This window comes from Syngnathus scovelli, chromosome 11 (assembly GCF_024217435.2).
Source record: "Syngnathus scovelli strain Florida chromosome 11, RoL_Ssco_1.2, whole genome shotgun sequence".
NCBI lineage: Eukaryota > Metazoa > Chordata > Actinopteri > Syngnathiformes > Syngnathidae > Syngnathus > Syngnathus scovelli.
In genome coordinates, this window is record NC_090857.1 from 7,260,668 (window position 1) to 7,275,552 (window position 14,885).

Genomic DNA, 14,885 nt, shown 5'->3' on the forward strand with positions numbered 1-14,885 from the left:
CAATAAATTCAATGACACTCAGCATTTTAGCGTGATACCAAATATCATGTTTGCTTGCTTCATCAGCAGGCAATAACCCCAACAAAGACATGTACACCTGATGTATGTTTTCACAAAACCCATTAAAATCGCCAAACTTTGTCACCCCCGACAGTTCGCATCAATCAATGAAAATTATTTTTTAGGTGCACCAGTTTGCAGTGTTCCGCAAACTTGTCTCTGGGAGCAGTGATTTTTTTTCAGTCTTACCAATGCATTGGGTTTTTGTAAATCTGTGCACACCTAAAAATACAATGACCATTCAAAAACAAACAAACAAGTGCTAATCAAACCTTACCCCAATCGAGCGTTCGCCAGTGTCTTTATCGGTGTGCTGATGCTGGTATTCCTTTGGATTTCCTCTGCAGCTCATGCCACTCCAGTCTTCGGGAACCCTTAAACGTTCGGCCTCCTCACATCCAGAGTTTCCAAACGAACGCCACGAACAATAATCCAAAAATGAAGAAATTTTCAACCAGTTGAAGTGACTAAACCCTATCTAAAGTAAACAGATTGAGAGTTCTGTTGGTGAAGGTCTAAAACATACTTGCAGGTTTATTTCCCTTAGTGATCAATACGGTAAATAACTCATAGCATAAATCTAATGTTGCACTTGACATTTTTCTGGGCTGGATCAACTTCTTATTTGTGGAGGAACAAATTGCACACAGCACACCGTAGGATTGCATTGAGGACATTCACATTTACTTCAGCAGGTGCAACACACATATGCAATCATCCTGCCTGATGACATCATCACAGTGCGCCATGAGAGCACCCAATCAAGTCAACAGCTAACAAAACAACCACATGTACTTTTTGCCACAACACTGGTATTTTCTCAGCATTGGGCACAGTAAAAACTCTTTGCTTCCTGTCAACTTCACCATGGACTTTATAGACTTCCCACTATAATGCATGGTACTGCACTAGAATCCCTCTAGTGGCATGGAGGTGAATTACATCAATGCAAAAATGGCTCATACTACATGTTTCCTGATTGTAACAGTTTGACCTCGAAACAAATTAGTTCTCTTATATCCTATTGTGATTCTAGTTTCTTTTTCTAATGCAAAGGAAAAAAATGACCATGTTTGGCCTCAGTGGTTCTGCTGTATCAATCAATACTACATTTGTTGTATTCAAAATGGTCTTTATTGCAAGGACTGGTCAGGAAACGTAACATTTCCAAACATCTAAAATACACAACAATCTTAGTTATAAAAGTCAAAAATAAATTAGCAAAAAAAAATAAAAATAAAAAATAAACTGGCAAAACCACTCTGTAGAAAAGGGAACATATTTACATCACTGGCATTTGTAACCAGTTTAACATTAAGCAGATCTTGGTCAAAACTGCCATGGTACAAGTTGGCCCCGCAAATAAAATCATGGTTCTTTGTTTGCATAAAAACACACACAAAACAAGAATGAAAGATCAAGGAAAGGTTTGGAAAAGGAAAGCTTAAATTAAGTAAGGAGAGAAACTAGGCCTTGTTCATGCAAAGTCTTTTCAACTGCAGGCTTCCAACTTGGACTCTGGTTTAAAGCAGGGAATAAAGGAAATAAGGCCAAAGGTGGAATTCATTTTGTCTAGCAGACCCTTTGAAACATTAGTAACCATCAAGGTGAGGTGTGAGTTAAATATGAAAATAACAGCCCGCTTTTCCAATCGGCTCATAGCTTTGTATCTGAGGCACAGGGTTCTTCCTCTGGATCTGCTCTGTGGAAGTTCTTATTTGGGAATGTCCATAGGAAAGGTCACTGCCGCGTTTGCTGCGGCCATGCCCTCCACAATGGAGCTCAGGGTCTGAATGGTGGTCTGCTCGGGAGAATCGGCAGCACTCAGAAGATCTGGGGAGAGTCAAATAAATGTGAGTAAGCATTTGTTTGTGTGTCTTGGGGTTTGAAGCCTAAAAATCAGGAGGTCCCCATAAAGCCTGTTTTCCGTGCGCGTGTGTGTGTGTGTGTGCGTGTGTTTGTGTTTTGGCATGAATTGGACTCACCCTCGCTGCTGTAGCTTTGCGTGCACTGCTCCGGGGTGCTGCTCCACTCGGGGCTACTGCAGCAGGTGCTGCCCGAACTGGGTTCGCTTGATGACGACACCTGTTGTCATGGAGACGAGCACAAGCAGAAGTCGCTGTCAGTCACAGTGTAATGACACAGCGCACCAGTACAGAAACACCGGAGCCACACACACGCACGAGACCTCACACGAAGGCAAATGGAGATGATGAGTTTAACATTTTTTCAACTTTTAACTGAAACCAAATCTCCAAGGTTTTGAAAGTCCTCTCAACATGAATCAAGAGAATAATTTAGAACTGTGATGTCATATTCCATTACGTGACTCATCCTTCAGTTTGGATCGTAACATTCCCTTTCTGTGCTACTTACTCGAGGCTGGTTCTGTCCGGCCCGATAGTGCCCTATCTCGGTGTCCTGCTGGTTGAAGGAGGACACCAGGGCCTGAAGCCTTTCAATGTACTGAATGGCACTCCTCAAAATCTCCACTTTGGGCAACCTCTGGTTGGGGTTCATCAGGGTGCTCCTCTTCAGAGCATCAAAAGCCTCATTGACCTTCTTCAGGCGTCTCTTTTCCCTCAGCGTGGCCGCTCTCCTGCGGTCCATGGTCACCGTCTTCCGTTTGCACAGCTTACAGGCCCACGGCAGGCACTGACCCGGGCAGTGGGGCTCGGAATGGGACGACAGGCCGGACGGTGAAGGTTTTTCCTCCGTTTGAATCACCCCGACGCCCCCGGAGAGAGTCCCGCACAAGCCCATGACGGAATTCTTGTCCTGGAAGCCGGCTTGGTCGTACGCCCCGGGCAGACGAGTGGGGAAGTAGTTGTCTCCTCCTTCGTAAAAGCGTTGGTCTGGGAAGAAGTACGGGTTGGTCTCGAAAAGCTCCATATTGGACAACGTTGTGATGCGTGAGGATCCCTGGCTTCCCTCGGAACCGTTCGAGCTAGTGTTCAAGTCCTGCGCCTGGAGCGTGTGTCGGAGTGTACGCGTGCGTGCCTGCCTGCCTTCGTCCTTGGCCTGTGTTTGTGATGAGTGGAAGACGTGTGGGGAACAACTGGTGTGGAGCAACTGTAGGCTGGCATTTAAACCCCTCTGCCTGCTGCAGGATCACCGGGTTAAATTTAGCACGAGCCCCCAGAAACCTGACACGACGTTTAGCTGTTGCTGCACATCTATGCTTCATATCTCAGTCAGGGCCTGATCTCTGGAGCTTTCTAGGCCCGTGCGTGTGTGTCTATGCGTGTGTGAGTTAAGTGGGGGTCCTTTTGCTTGCGTGTGTCTCAAGAGCCCAACATATGATCGAGTTGCTGGGGAAATGGGAAAGAGAACCGTGCATCAAAGTTGTCCGTCTTAATGAGCTAATCCGTGCCTCACGTCTCCATCCATAACACTAAACATAAAGTCCTGCACAATAGGGGCGCTGAGTTGGAGATGGACAGTCTGGAGCTGGCAGCTGTCACTTGGACCAAATGACAAAAACTTGTTTGACTCAGAGTTGTTTATATGGAGGAAATGAAGATGAGGATTGACGTTTTCCAAAAACTAGGTCACAAATGAATCCTTCACTTTGGGCCAGGACATCGGAATGATCGACCAGGTTAGCACAGAATAGATAATCTGTTTGTTAACAATTAGTGCCAGGTTATCTTTGGGTGGCAGAAAAGTGATTAGCTACCACTGAGCTAAACTAAAACAATGGCAAACAAAAATAACCAGACTACAAATAAAAATTAACAAACCAGCTCTAAAAACAAATTCAAACTAACCGAATTTTTAAGAAAAATCGGAAAAATTAAAAACTATGATAACCTCATGATGAAAACAATATCAAACAATGCTAAACCGCATAAAAATATAATTGGGTCTTGCTTTTGCTCACTTAGTGTGACGTTGTCGTGACCTTGAGAGAAGCAGACAAGCCCGTGCAGGAACCGACAGAGCTCAACGTGGAGTTGTCACCTGCTCCTCTTACTCCGGGAGATCCGGGAAGAGTCATGAAATGAACATGCAGAGGTGGAAATGTTCTTCCTTGTCCTGACCTCCTCCTGCCACTATCGAGAGTTGATCCTTCCAGGAGATATCTGACCTCATGGCTCACTGGCTAATTCAGACTAGCTTCCGCTGGCATGGACACACAGCCAAAACACACACACTCACTGGGAGAGTGGACTCATTCCAAATGTCAGTAGTCACTTAGCCTTTTATATTTAAAACAGAGGCGTGATTTGTGGTGGAAAGTAACAAAGTATAAAAACTTAATTCTTGTACTTTTGCTGGACTATACCTAAGGGTAATAATTTTTACAAACTTTCCATCTCCATTTCCTATTTCCATCCTTGTACTACTTGCTTTGAAAAATTTCTGACCTCAACATCATAAAAAGATTGATTGATTGATTGATTGATTGATTGATTGATTGATTGATTGATTGATTGGTTGGTTGATTGATTGATTGATTGATTGATTGATTGATTGATTGATTGATTGATTGATTGATTGATTGATTGATTGATTGATTGATTGATTGATTGATTGATTGATTGATTGATTGATTGATTGACATGGAGTATTACAATTTTGCAATCAATATCTAGAAGACTTAAGTATTAGATATTTCGCATCCATGGCTTTGGTTAAAATAATTGTTTCTAAATAAAGTCTCATTCTTATTCCTAACTTTGATCTCAAGTGTAATCACAATTATTTCTTAAAAGCCATCATCAGAAATTTCATTTGCTTGGAACCTGAAACTGACACAGCATAAACTAGGAAAATGAACCAACATGTCATGGCCTCACTCGCCCGAGTCACATATCCTTCAAATCTATCATGTTCTTATTAGGAACGGCCAAGTAACATAAATAGCAGTTGCTTTATTACGCTTGACATTCACTGAATCTTATTGGCTGTATCGGTTGTTAAATCTGCAACCTCTAATGGCAGATAAAATCTCCGTCGGTGGCATAAAATGACGGGCAAAAGTTCGAGCGGTTTCTCGCCTCTCGCAGCTCGTGTTCTCATCTGGTTCAGGCTTGAGGCAGAGCTGCAGTGGCCTGTCAGGTTAATCTGTGATGGATGGCCACTGATGGTGGAGGGAGGACAAAGACGCCTGTGTTGGTCCAACAGGAGTCTCAGTCACTCATACGCGTCTCATATCTTAACCCATTGTCAGCACAACGACGGACGTGTGTGCGTGTGTTTTGGTGTGTCGGGTTGGCACACTTGTGCCTTTTGCGAGGTTAAATCCCTCCTCAGCAGTTTTCAAGTGAACACTTGACATGCAATAAATCGGAGCGTGGGTGTTGGGGGTGCTGTTTTTTTACTGTTTACTTTGCACACAGTGAATGAATCAAACCAGACGTAGTGATTACTTTACCCGTTGAAATAATCAGAGCTGTTATTAAAAAATGTAATGTGTTTATTCATGAGGGAAAATAGCTCTATATAATGGTACTGAGTACACACTAATGACATTATGAAAAACAATTAAAAATAATTAAATTATTTTTGTCACAATTTTTCCTTTGGGTGCCAGTCATTCTGGTTGGCACTCTTTGACCACCTGGGGGCAGTATAAGACAGATGGATATATTGTATGATAGGATCAGCTCCTCTCTTGGCTACTCGGTACAGCAGTAATATTTTTCATTTTTTGTAAAAGATAAAGAATGTGTATATCGTTTAATTTGACAGTAGCCCTCAGCAGAAAATTTCCCAAAAATGCATTATAAATAATAGTAAATTAAATGATGTGCTTTAGAAATAAATTACAAGTTATTTGTGAAATAAAGAAATTCAGTTTCACTGATATAGTGCAAGTCAAACAGATATGAGCTGGTTTGTGTTATTGTACATCAGTTTACATTATTGTAAATGTAATATACTGGATATATTGGTAGGGTAGTCTGTTTGTGTGTGTGTGTGTGTGGGGGGGGGGGATACCTCGGATTGCCCTGTCACGAGCAACACTGTTCCACTTCTCCTCAGTGACAAGAAACAGCACATTGCAGGACAGCTGAGCAGGAGGATGGCAGGGGGAGGAAAGGAGAAGTATTAGTACCCCCACAACTTCTACCCCCAGGTTAACCTCAAGATCATCACCGACCTGCATGCCTGTCATGTGAGCACTGTCAGGAAATCTCATACATGGAAGTGGAGAGTAAAATAACAAAATGAAATGAGTGCCAAGTAAAGGTGGATAAAACCTACTGTTGCGACATCCAAGTCTGGTATAGACGAAGGCCTCATTTGTTTAATTACAATGGCGGAAAATATTTGAAATATTGTGGGATTGCATTGTTTTGAATGAAAATGACAGCGCCACTTCTTGCCCTGTTCAAGGTCATTGGGAAGCTGACACGTACAGTATCTCACATTATGCAAATGTTTCCCTTTCAGGTCACAATGACAAGAGAAGCATCATTCCTGCGCCTCTCCTGTCGCGCCGTCCGGTATTTGTGTTGAGTTATGACGGCTTATATAAGCTGTCCCATTTGACGGATGTCTAAAGGCGACGTGCTTCTACTGTACTATGGCTCGGTTGATTAAAAGGAGAATACTCCCATTCATTGCCTTTTCAAATGAAGTGGCCCACCTGTGTTTTCACAAGGCTCTGGAGGCCTGGAGAAAGCTTTGGAAGTCAGGGAGGAAACAGTAGTTGTGTATCCCGGCCGTGCTGCTGCTCACTGGTGCTTTTATCGCACAGTAATCCCGACAACAAACAGAATGGGCGGCATGTGCATGCGCAGCTGTCGCAGTCTTAGTGCAAGTGGTGTCAGGTTAAGTCACAGGAATGGACGCCGGACCATCCGCCGCCCTTCCCTCCTCTGGCATGCCACTCGTTGCAAGGCATCAGCACATAGGAAAGGAACACACATACGCACACAGACACAAACACGCACACGCGTTAGTAACCCACTTCCCACAAACATACTTTGCAGCTCATGCATAGCACAAGTTTATGACAACAGATTGATATTCAAACAAGCATTAACATAACGCCTTATATGGATGTATTTATATAAACACACAGTTACCCGTAGAGTAAAAAAAAATCCAAAAAATGTCACAATTATACAGATTTTATTTTGAAAATCTCTCTCTCTTTGTTCCTTGCCCTGCATTTCCATCTTTGTTTTTTTGGGTGATTCCACTGACCTTCTCCCATTTCAGTAGGGGGACAAATTTAGCGGCCTGGTTTCTGGAGCGACTAAATAGTCGGACACAACAGAGGGACTGTGTGTGTGTTCCTTAAAGCTCATATATTTGAGGTCATTAAACGAGTGATTCCCACTCACTGAACAGCCCTTTGGTGGGTGACTGATTGTCATATGTGCCGCTGGAAAACTGCCCAATTTAATTTAATTGGTCCAAGAAATGAATTATTTTTAGAATCTTTGTACAGCTATCTATGTTAGTGACCAAGAGTGACAGGAAGAACAATTAAATGTTCTTCCGCAAGATGGAATTAACCTGCGTATTCACTTTTATTTGACATTTGTTTGGTGTTGTGACGTGATGAGTACTTGCCCTCCTACAAGTTTATGGAGTGAGAATGTGCGCAGGTAATCTGGGATGTTGGAACGGAGGTAGTGTTGGGGTGTTTGCAATGGAATCATCCAGAATCCCCCACTCACTGTCTCCCACTCCCCGGGCGGTGCCATTCTACAAATTACCAAGCTGTACTGGGTGCCAAGTCACTAGTGGCATGCCATTCTTCTTGGATGCTGTGTGACGTGTTTGACGGCGTGGACATGTGGATGGGGAGTTATGGTAGGGCAACAACTCCTCTACACCGATTGGTGCTGCTTTGTGTGTGTGTGTATATATATATATATATATATATATACACATACACACATATATATACATATATATATATACACATATATACATGTATAGATGCAGAGGTCACAGGGTTCACTTGATGGACGGCGCTTCAATGGAGGACAGAACAGTGAGTAAGCAAAGAAAGGAGAGACACAGGTGCTGCACACAAGTCAAAGAGGAGAGGACACAAGACAGCTGGCCTGTCATATAATGACTTAAACTTTGGCCATCGTGCATACACATACACACACACACACACACGAACATGCTATCAGCTATCCATGTTGTACAAAGCATAGTGGACATAGAAAAAGAACATCTATACATTTTCTATCGTGATTGTCCTTGTTAGGGTTGACGGAGAGCTACAACATGGCTCAGGTATCTTTGGGATGAGAAACGAGGTACACTCTGGCCTGGTTGACAGCCAGTAGATTCAACGGTAATTTCAATTAGTCACAATCACGTTCACACATTCATACAGACATTTGATGTCTTTAATATATTTTGTTTATTTTCTTAACTCACTAATTTGTGAATCAATTTATAGTAAATTAATACATAATAGTAAAATGACAAATTCAAGCTTGTAACTTGGTTTACTACAATTAAATTGATTGCATGCAATTAAAAATCAAGCATGTAATATTAATTTTTAATTAACTATTATACATTAATATTTTTTTTGTTTACATTACTTGCGTATTGCCCAGAAAGACAATGTTCTGCTCATTTTAATATTTGTGTTGACTGGAAGAGGGTGGATGCCCCCCTCAATTTTACATGCCACTGCCTTGGACACAAGTTTGCCTCCATTGTGTTAAATTGTAGATGTTTATTTGTCAAGAGACAACGCAGCAAGCTATTTTCATTTCTTGCATATTACAAACTCAAAGGTAGCATTACTGTCCCATGCGTTGTCATCACTATGGACACGCATCTGTCTACATTTGCTTTGCATTGTTAGTGCTAATGTACAGCTTGTCCACACCACACCACCACAGAAAATATATCGCCCCCTATAGGCAGAGAAATAAAGCGCAAGCAAGGAGACAAAAATCATCAACTTCACTGAAGCCCGGTGACATCTGTACAGCTTATGTAGAAGGCTCAACATCATCACTCAAAAAGTAATGTACTTTACAATCTTACAAATAATTCAAAGGCATGGTACCAAAACCTAAAGAAAAACACACATGGCAGTGAAAGCTCCTATCAACCCCAACCTCCCTCTTAAGCCTTTTGATTTTACTACAATTAATGCATTTTGCTTGCGAAACATTTGACTTTGTCTACTCTTAAACAGAACACGTGCAGGCTTTTCCTTCAATTTAAAATGATCATAAATAAATACATATTCAGGTTACTGGTGGTCTGGTCAAATAAGGTCGCCTTAGGAGAAAATGTTAAAACTTCTGATATCATTTTGAGCAATTAGACAGTAATTGGAGATTCTTGGCTTACATACAAAGGGAAAGCTGAGGAAGACGATTGTAGTAAGAGCATCGTGGTTTCATTTCATTCCGCAGTCTTGTCTTCGACTCGCATCCTTGACCCACACGGAAGTTTGAAAACAAACTGGAAAGAGGGGTGGAAAAAAAGTCTTAGATTCTTCTCTGCACAGGCAATTTGTGAGGAAAGCTAACCAAGACAAAAAAAAAAAATACTTCTTTTCAGAGAGCACCATTCAAGAGATCATATTTTACAATAAGGGCACAAAATAGCTGCACGCCCACTCTCATAAATTAATATATATCTCTGCTCTTACTGATACCTTGTGAGAATGTGGCACCAAACAAAATATGGCTCCGTCTGTCCTTCAGAGGCGCCAAAGTGCTAAATGAAGATGGTGCTAAACACATAGTACACAGAGTGCATGCAAATGAGAGCGCCGTTGGTATTCTACACGACAAATATCTTGACGACTTTCTGGATAATCTTTCCGCATCCCGGGCAAGGAGCCTGGAATTTATGGAGCCTCCTGGCACAAGGGAAGCAGGTGAGGAGGTGGGCCGTGCGTCCGTGGATTATGTTGCCATTGCGAGGTCTAACCCCACACAGCTTGCACGGCTCCAGCAGGGCCTCCGGGGGGCATTCCACCTCCATGCCCAGACTCTCCTGACTCTCCCCGCCTGATGCCTGCTCGTCCCTGTGGCCGGAAGGGCGTCGGGCCGTCGTGGCGTGTGGCAGCGGTCTGTCAGCCGTGGCATGGGAGGGCAGAATGACCGGGTCGGAAACGGTGCGGCTGCAGTCGGGGACGTCGATACCCGCGTCGCTGTCCTCGTCATCACGGTGCGCGCTCAGGGAGCTGAACGCCGGAATGTCGGGGACGGATAGGGAGTGGGCAAGTCGGGGCACGTCTTTGTACCAGTTCTTGCGCAGGGCCCAACAGCGGACGCAGTACCTCTGCAGGGGGGAGTTGTACTTCCTGCATTCGCTGCACTGCCACGCATCCTGCCGATGAGAGTACATTTTTCACTATACCTGCTATTTAATTTTTCAGTTTTGCTTGTTGATTCCACTTTTAATTAGTTTCTAGAGCAGGTTTAGTATTATTTTACTAATTATTTCTTCCAAACTGAGTTTGTTTCTTTGTTCAAGTCTTCATTTCAGTTATTTCATTAGTTTTTTGTTAGTTCAAATGATGATTGCAACAACATGAAAAGGAAAAAAAGCATGTTATCCAAACCTGTGTGGAGATCTCGGTGTCTGTGTCATCACTGAGACACTGAGAGTCTTCATCTGGCTCCTCCTGCATCTGAAACCCACAATGAAAACAATCCATCTGTAAACTACAACTACTACTGTAAAGTGGTGCCTTGAGATTCCCATTTCCCAAAAGAAATTTGGGCAAATAGAAAATAGGTAAAGACCTCTCTATCCATCTTCTCCTCCTTTTCTCCCCCATCCTCCTCAACAAGCTGAGCATCTCCTTCTCCTGCGCTTCTCTCCTCCAGCGCGGCCTCCTTCATCTCCACACTCACTTGCTCGCTCTCGCCTTCCGTCAGGAACCACAGGTCCTCCGTGGTGTCCGACACAATGGCTGTGTCCTCCTCCTGTGCGGCAGACAGTTGACTCTATTGGCTCGGTGTTCTTCAAAAACGGACAAACGGCCATGGCGGCGTTCTTACTTGGTTGGTGTGAATATCAGTGGAGCCATTGCTCCTGCGGCTGTAGTTGCTGCGGAGATTGCCCAAAAACCACCAGGGCAAGCCAGAGAGGTCCCAGTCATCAAGACTGACATCTAATTTGGGTCGTTTGCAGGCAGTGTGTGGCAAACCTTCAAGGGAGTCTTGAATGGGTTTGGAAAAAAAAAAAAATCGGTTTTAGTGCTCTGAACAGTATCCGTACGCTCCCGAGCACACAAACTGTTTGTTTACCATCATCGGGATCTCGAGGTCTTCTCTGGGAACAGGTCAGCAGGGGAGGCCTTTCACCGGCAGCCTCTGGTCCTGCTTTGACCAACATCTACAGGGGGGGAGAGGGGGGAGGTGGGAGGAAAAAAAATAAATGAGACCACAAAGCTGCAGGTGGTTTACTTGGAGGATTCGCAGCTCCTTGTCATGAAAGCCTCTGATTACGGAAGGGAGACACACAAGGCAGAATTTTGGTGACAACCAAGACAAAAATGAAGACAAATTAAGAACAAGTAGGCAGGAGCACACTTATGTATGAGTGAAATGAAAACAGACCTGTTATTTCATTCAAGGTTATTCTATATAAAATGTATTTACTATTTAGTCTATCTCTCACATTCTAAAAGAATGAAGTTACAATCCTGTAGCAATAGTTTTAAAAGAAGAAACGAAAGCAAGTCATATTTTTGAGAGGAAGTGAAGAAAGAATATTTGAGAAGTTACACAAAGATGAGCTAGGAATCAGGACTTTGATGGGATTGCGTAAAACGCGTATACAAGATGTTAGTGAAGCTTCTAATCTGTAGGCAATATTACATTGCTCATCCTGTGCCCATTAATAATAAGCAGACAAAGAGGAGATGTGAGAGGGGGGAAAAACACAAAGGGAAGGAAGATGTTTTTGGGTTCTCACGAGGCCACTTTCTGATTGGGAGCCGCGACCCTCCATTGTGAAGCAGAGAAGAGAACTCTGAGACAGACAGAGACAGTGACTCTGCCCCCCCATCCACAGTGGAGCCGGTGGGGTGCACTGAAGCGGCACGGCCTTCCACCAAACCAGACCGAGGATGGGGCTGTACAGAGACGGTGCCACTCTGTACAAAAAGGACACTAACGAAGACAGCAGCCCGTTGCACCTCATCTCGCTACACACCATCTGACAAGTAGATTATTAGATTCGCTTTGCTGTCAAATTAATTTGTGTGGACAATTTGGAGTGGAAACACATTTGGTTTCAATTTGGGTAATACCTTACTATGCATATAGTCATTGTCTGGCAGAAAATTAATTTGTCCAAAGCCGGTCAATTTAATCATTTTTAACAAATTCCTACCTTTGGCCAAAGATAACATCTATTTTAGTCAACGACAGGACAAAATGTTTGCTACCCATGATGGAGTAAAGTGGTGGTTTTGGACATGTGAATATTTTGTCCAAGGTCTTTCTTAAGAGTCCTACATTTTGTATTGTCATATTTCTCCAAAACTGTCGAAGGATCAGCCTAGCATACGTTTCAAAACTTGTTAAAATGCTACCAAAATGGAGAAAGTTAAGTCAAAGTAAAAATTGAGCTGAACGAAGTACACTAAGTTTTAATGTGTGGGGGGGGGTGAGTATCGAACATGTGATGTGTGGAGAATACTGGCAAGACAATACTGGTTTTGAATTCATAAGAAAACGTCAGAGGTTGTAAATTTCAGACCACCCGGTCACTCTAGTCAGCATGAGCACTTTGCACTCAAGTTGCTGGTTGTGTGTAGCAAGGCGAGAAAGGTCGGGGACTCCGTTTCTTCTAAGCACCATGTTTCAGTTTTACCTGACCACGATCTTCCACTCCGCCCTCAACACACTCATGGCCCACAGAAAGATTCTCTGCAGCGTCTGCATTTCAGATAAGACACAGTAACAGAAACAAGAACACCACGCACTCTCACTAAGGCCTTCTTTTGTTGATTTGTAGCAAAAGGCATGGAATGCCGTTCTCATTCTTCTTCCCTGACCCTAAATAGACATGCATTCATCACAAGCACACTTTACACTATGAGGGGATATAACAATCAATGAGATATCGAGTTAAACTGCAATTAAGACCAAAGGGAAAAAAACATCAATAAGACAATGAGTAATAAGTAATTGACACTTTTCTGTAACTTACCAGCACTACCAAGTATGACGACGTATTTTTTAAGCATTTCATACACCGGGCTGTCAAAAAAACGGACACAAAACAAAGGAAAAAATACATTTTAATAAAAAAAAAGGCTAGATTTTCAACAAAAAGACGATTGCAAATCTATACCTTGGGTTCTTGACAGAGAAGCTCTCCACTTCAAGCAGCTCTCCCAAAGGGTCATCCTGGCAGTGAACAATGTGCTGCCTCTGTTTGTCGTAGAGCTGCTTTCCCATAATGTACTGGCCCAAGTAGTGCATTACCTACACAAACACAAAACGTTACAAAACATTATTATGTAAAAGGACATCTGTAAAGTTATGATGGCAACACTTGACAGTAGAGCAAATTATTGCAAGTAAGTGATATTAACAGGCTATATACTTTATTCAGTATATTTTACAATATTTTTTTCCAATCTGAACATATTGGAGGTGCTAATTTATGAACAAGAATATTATATTACTATTTGATAGTTGGGATTAATACTGTAGTGTCCCTACTTTTTAAATTGAATATTTCACTTGACAGCTAACCTCTTTGAGTGTGAAGACATCCTCCTGGGCTCCAGCAATGCGCAGTATTTGCAAGAGTGGGGCCTTGGGTTGGACCTGGAATACATTTTTTTTAAAAGGATCAATTATGTATGTATATAATAAGTAAAGATGCATTTTTAATCTGGTGTTGTTGATCCAATGTACCTGATTTCCCTCTCCAGGCAGTGCCTTGCATGGCGTGCCTGAGGCGGAAGCCTGGGCTGATAGGGAGCTCATCTTCAACTCTGAGGAATCCAAATAAAAATAAGTGAGAATTAGGTACACGTCACGTTGCTGTCCCGTATCAACAAAATCCCCAAAAGCCACGTGACAAAAACCATTGAAAGCCACTGACCACATTCTGGTCACATTAATTGTTGGTTGTTTTTCTTTGTAGTTTTTCTTAACAAAGAGACTTTGTGGATGCACTCACAAACACCCAAAGCATGCAAAGCTTGATAGAAAACGGTTGCATAGTAAAGACTATTATCAGCATTAACGTTAGACAATTACCCAATTTCTACAGCGGCATCAAATTACGTAAAACAAAGTTAAAAACTACAGATAGCTACTGTTGCATAAAGTCGATCAAAAGAGTAATTTTGTCCGGTTGCAAACCTGCCAAACGTTCCTAGGAAACGTGTCAATAAATGTAGCTAACATTTAGCCTTCTGTCCCGTTTCCTGAACATATGTTAGTTAAAAAAATGATCTTACCAGAGTTAACTAGCGTCACTTTAACGCCTTTAATTTTCTCCATACGTATTGTTGTTTAAAGACGCAAAGTGCCATTTTGGGTTTAAAATAGAGAGTCTAAATCCTGGGTTTTAGACACTAGCTAAGTGGAAGCTAATCAGTTAGCCCAACTGCTTTTCAAAATGAACGGAAGAATTTCCGGAAGAACTGCTACGTGGCGGAAGTAGCGGCACCTAGTGTTTAGGGGGCGCAATTGTGAGCTACACGTTCAATATCACACTGACTCATTGTTTGGTTAAGTGGCGTACCATGAGATTTTTTTCCCATAATGTACAATGACTGCTTTGGATCAAGCAAATGGGAAATTCGTTAATAAAAAAGCATTGCATAAAGCAAATAAAATAATTTAAAAAATAAAAATATCTAGCAAATTATGCAAAAAAATAACGACTGT

General features: G+C 42.4%; 2 protein-coding genes across 2 annotated transcripts; both read right to left on the bottom strand.

Annotated features, from left to right (window-relative positions):
- Window positions 1-770: 770 nt before the first annotated feature.
- myog (myogenin) lies at window positions 771-3,137 on the bottom strand. Its single transcript, XM_049733885.2, has 3 exons — window positions 2,437-3,137; window positions 2,046-2,145; window positions 771-1,893 (listed from the first exon to the last, which is right to left on the bottom strand). The coding sequence occupies exons 1-3, from the start codon at window positions 2,950-2,952 to the stop codon at window positions 1,775-1,777; spliced, it is 735 nt and encodes a 244-aa protein (XP_049589842.1). The 5' UTR covers window positions 2,953-3,137; the 3' UTR covers window positions 771-1,774.
- A 5,571-nt stretch (window positions 3,138-8,708) lies between these two features.
- On the bottom strand, window positions 8,709-14,634 carry mdm4 (MDM4 regulator of p53). Its single transcript, XM_049733880.2, has 11 exons — window positions 14,453-14,634; window positions 13,902-13,981; window positions 13,737-13,811; window positions 13,330-13,463; window positions 13,186-13,235; window positions 12,847-12,911; window positions 11,274-11,361; window positions 11,025-11,185; window positions 10,767-10,949; window positions 10,583-10,651; window positions 8,709-10,347 (listed from the first exon to the last, which is right to left on the bottom strand). Exons 1-11 carry the CDS (start codon window positions 14,493-14,495, stop codon window positions 9,796-9,798), a joined length of 1,500 nt encoding a protein of 499 aa, XP_049589837.1. The 5' UTR covers window positions 14,496-14,634; the 3' UTR covers window positions 8,709-9,795.
- Between the last annotated feature and the right edge of the window lie 251 nt (window positions 14,635-14,885).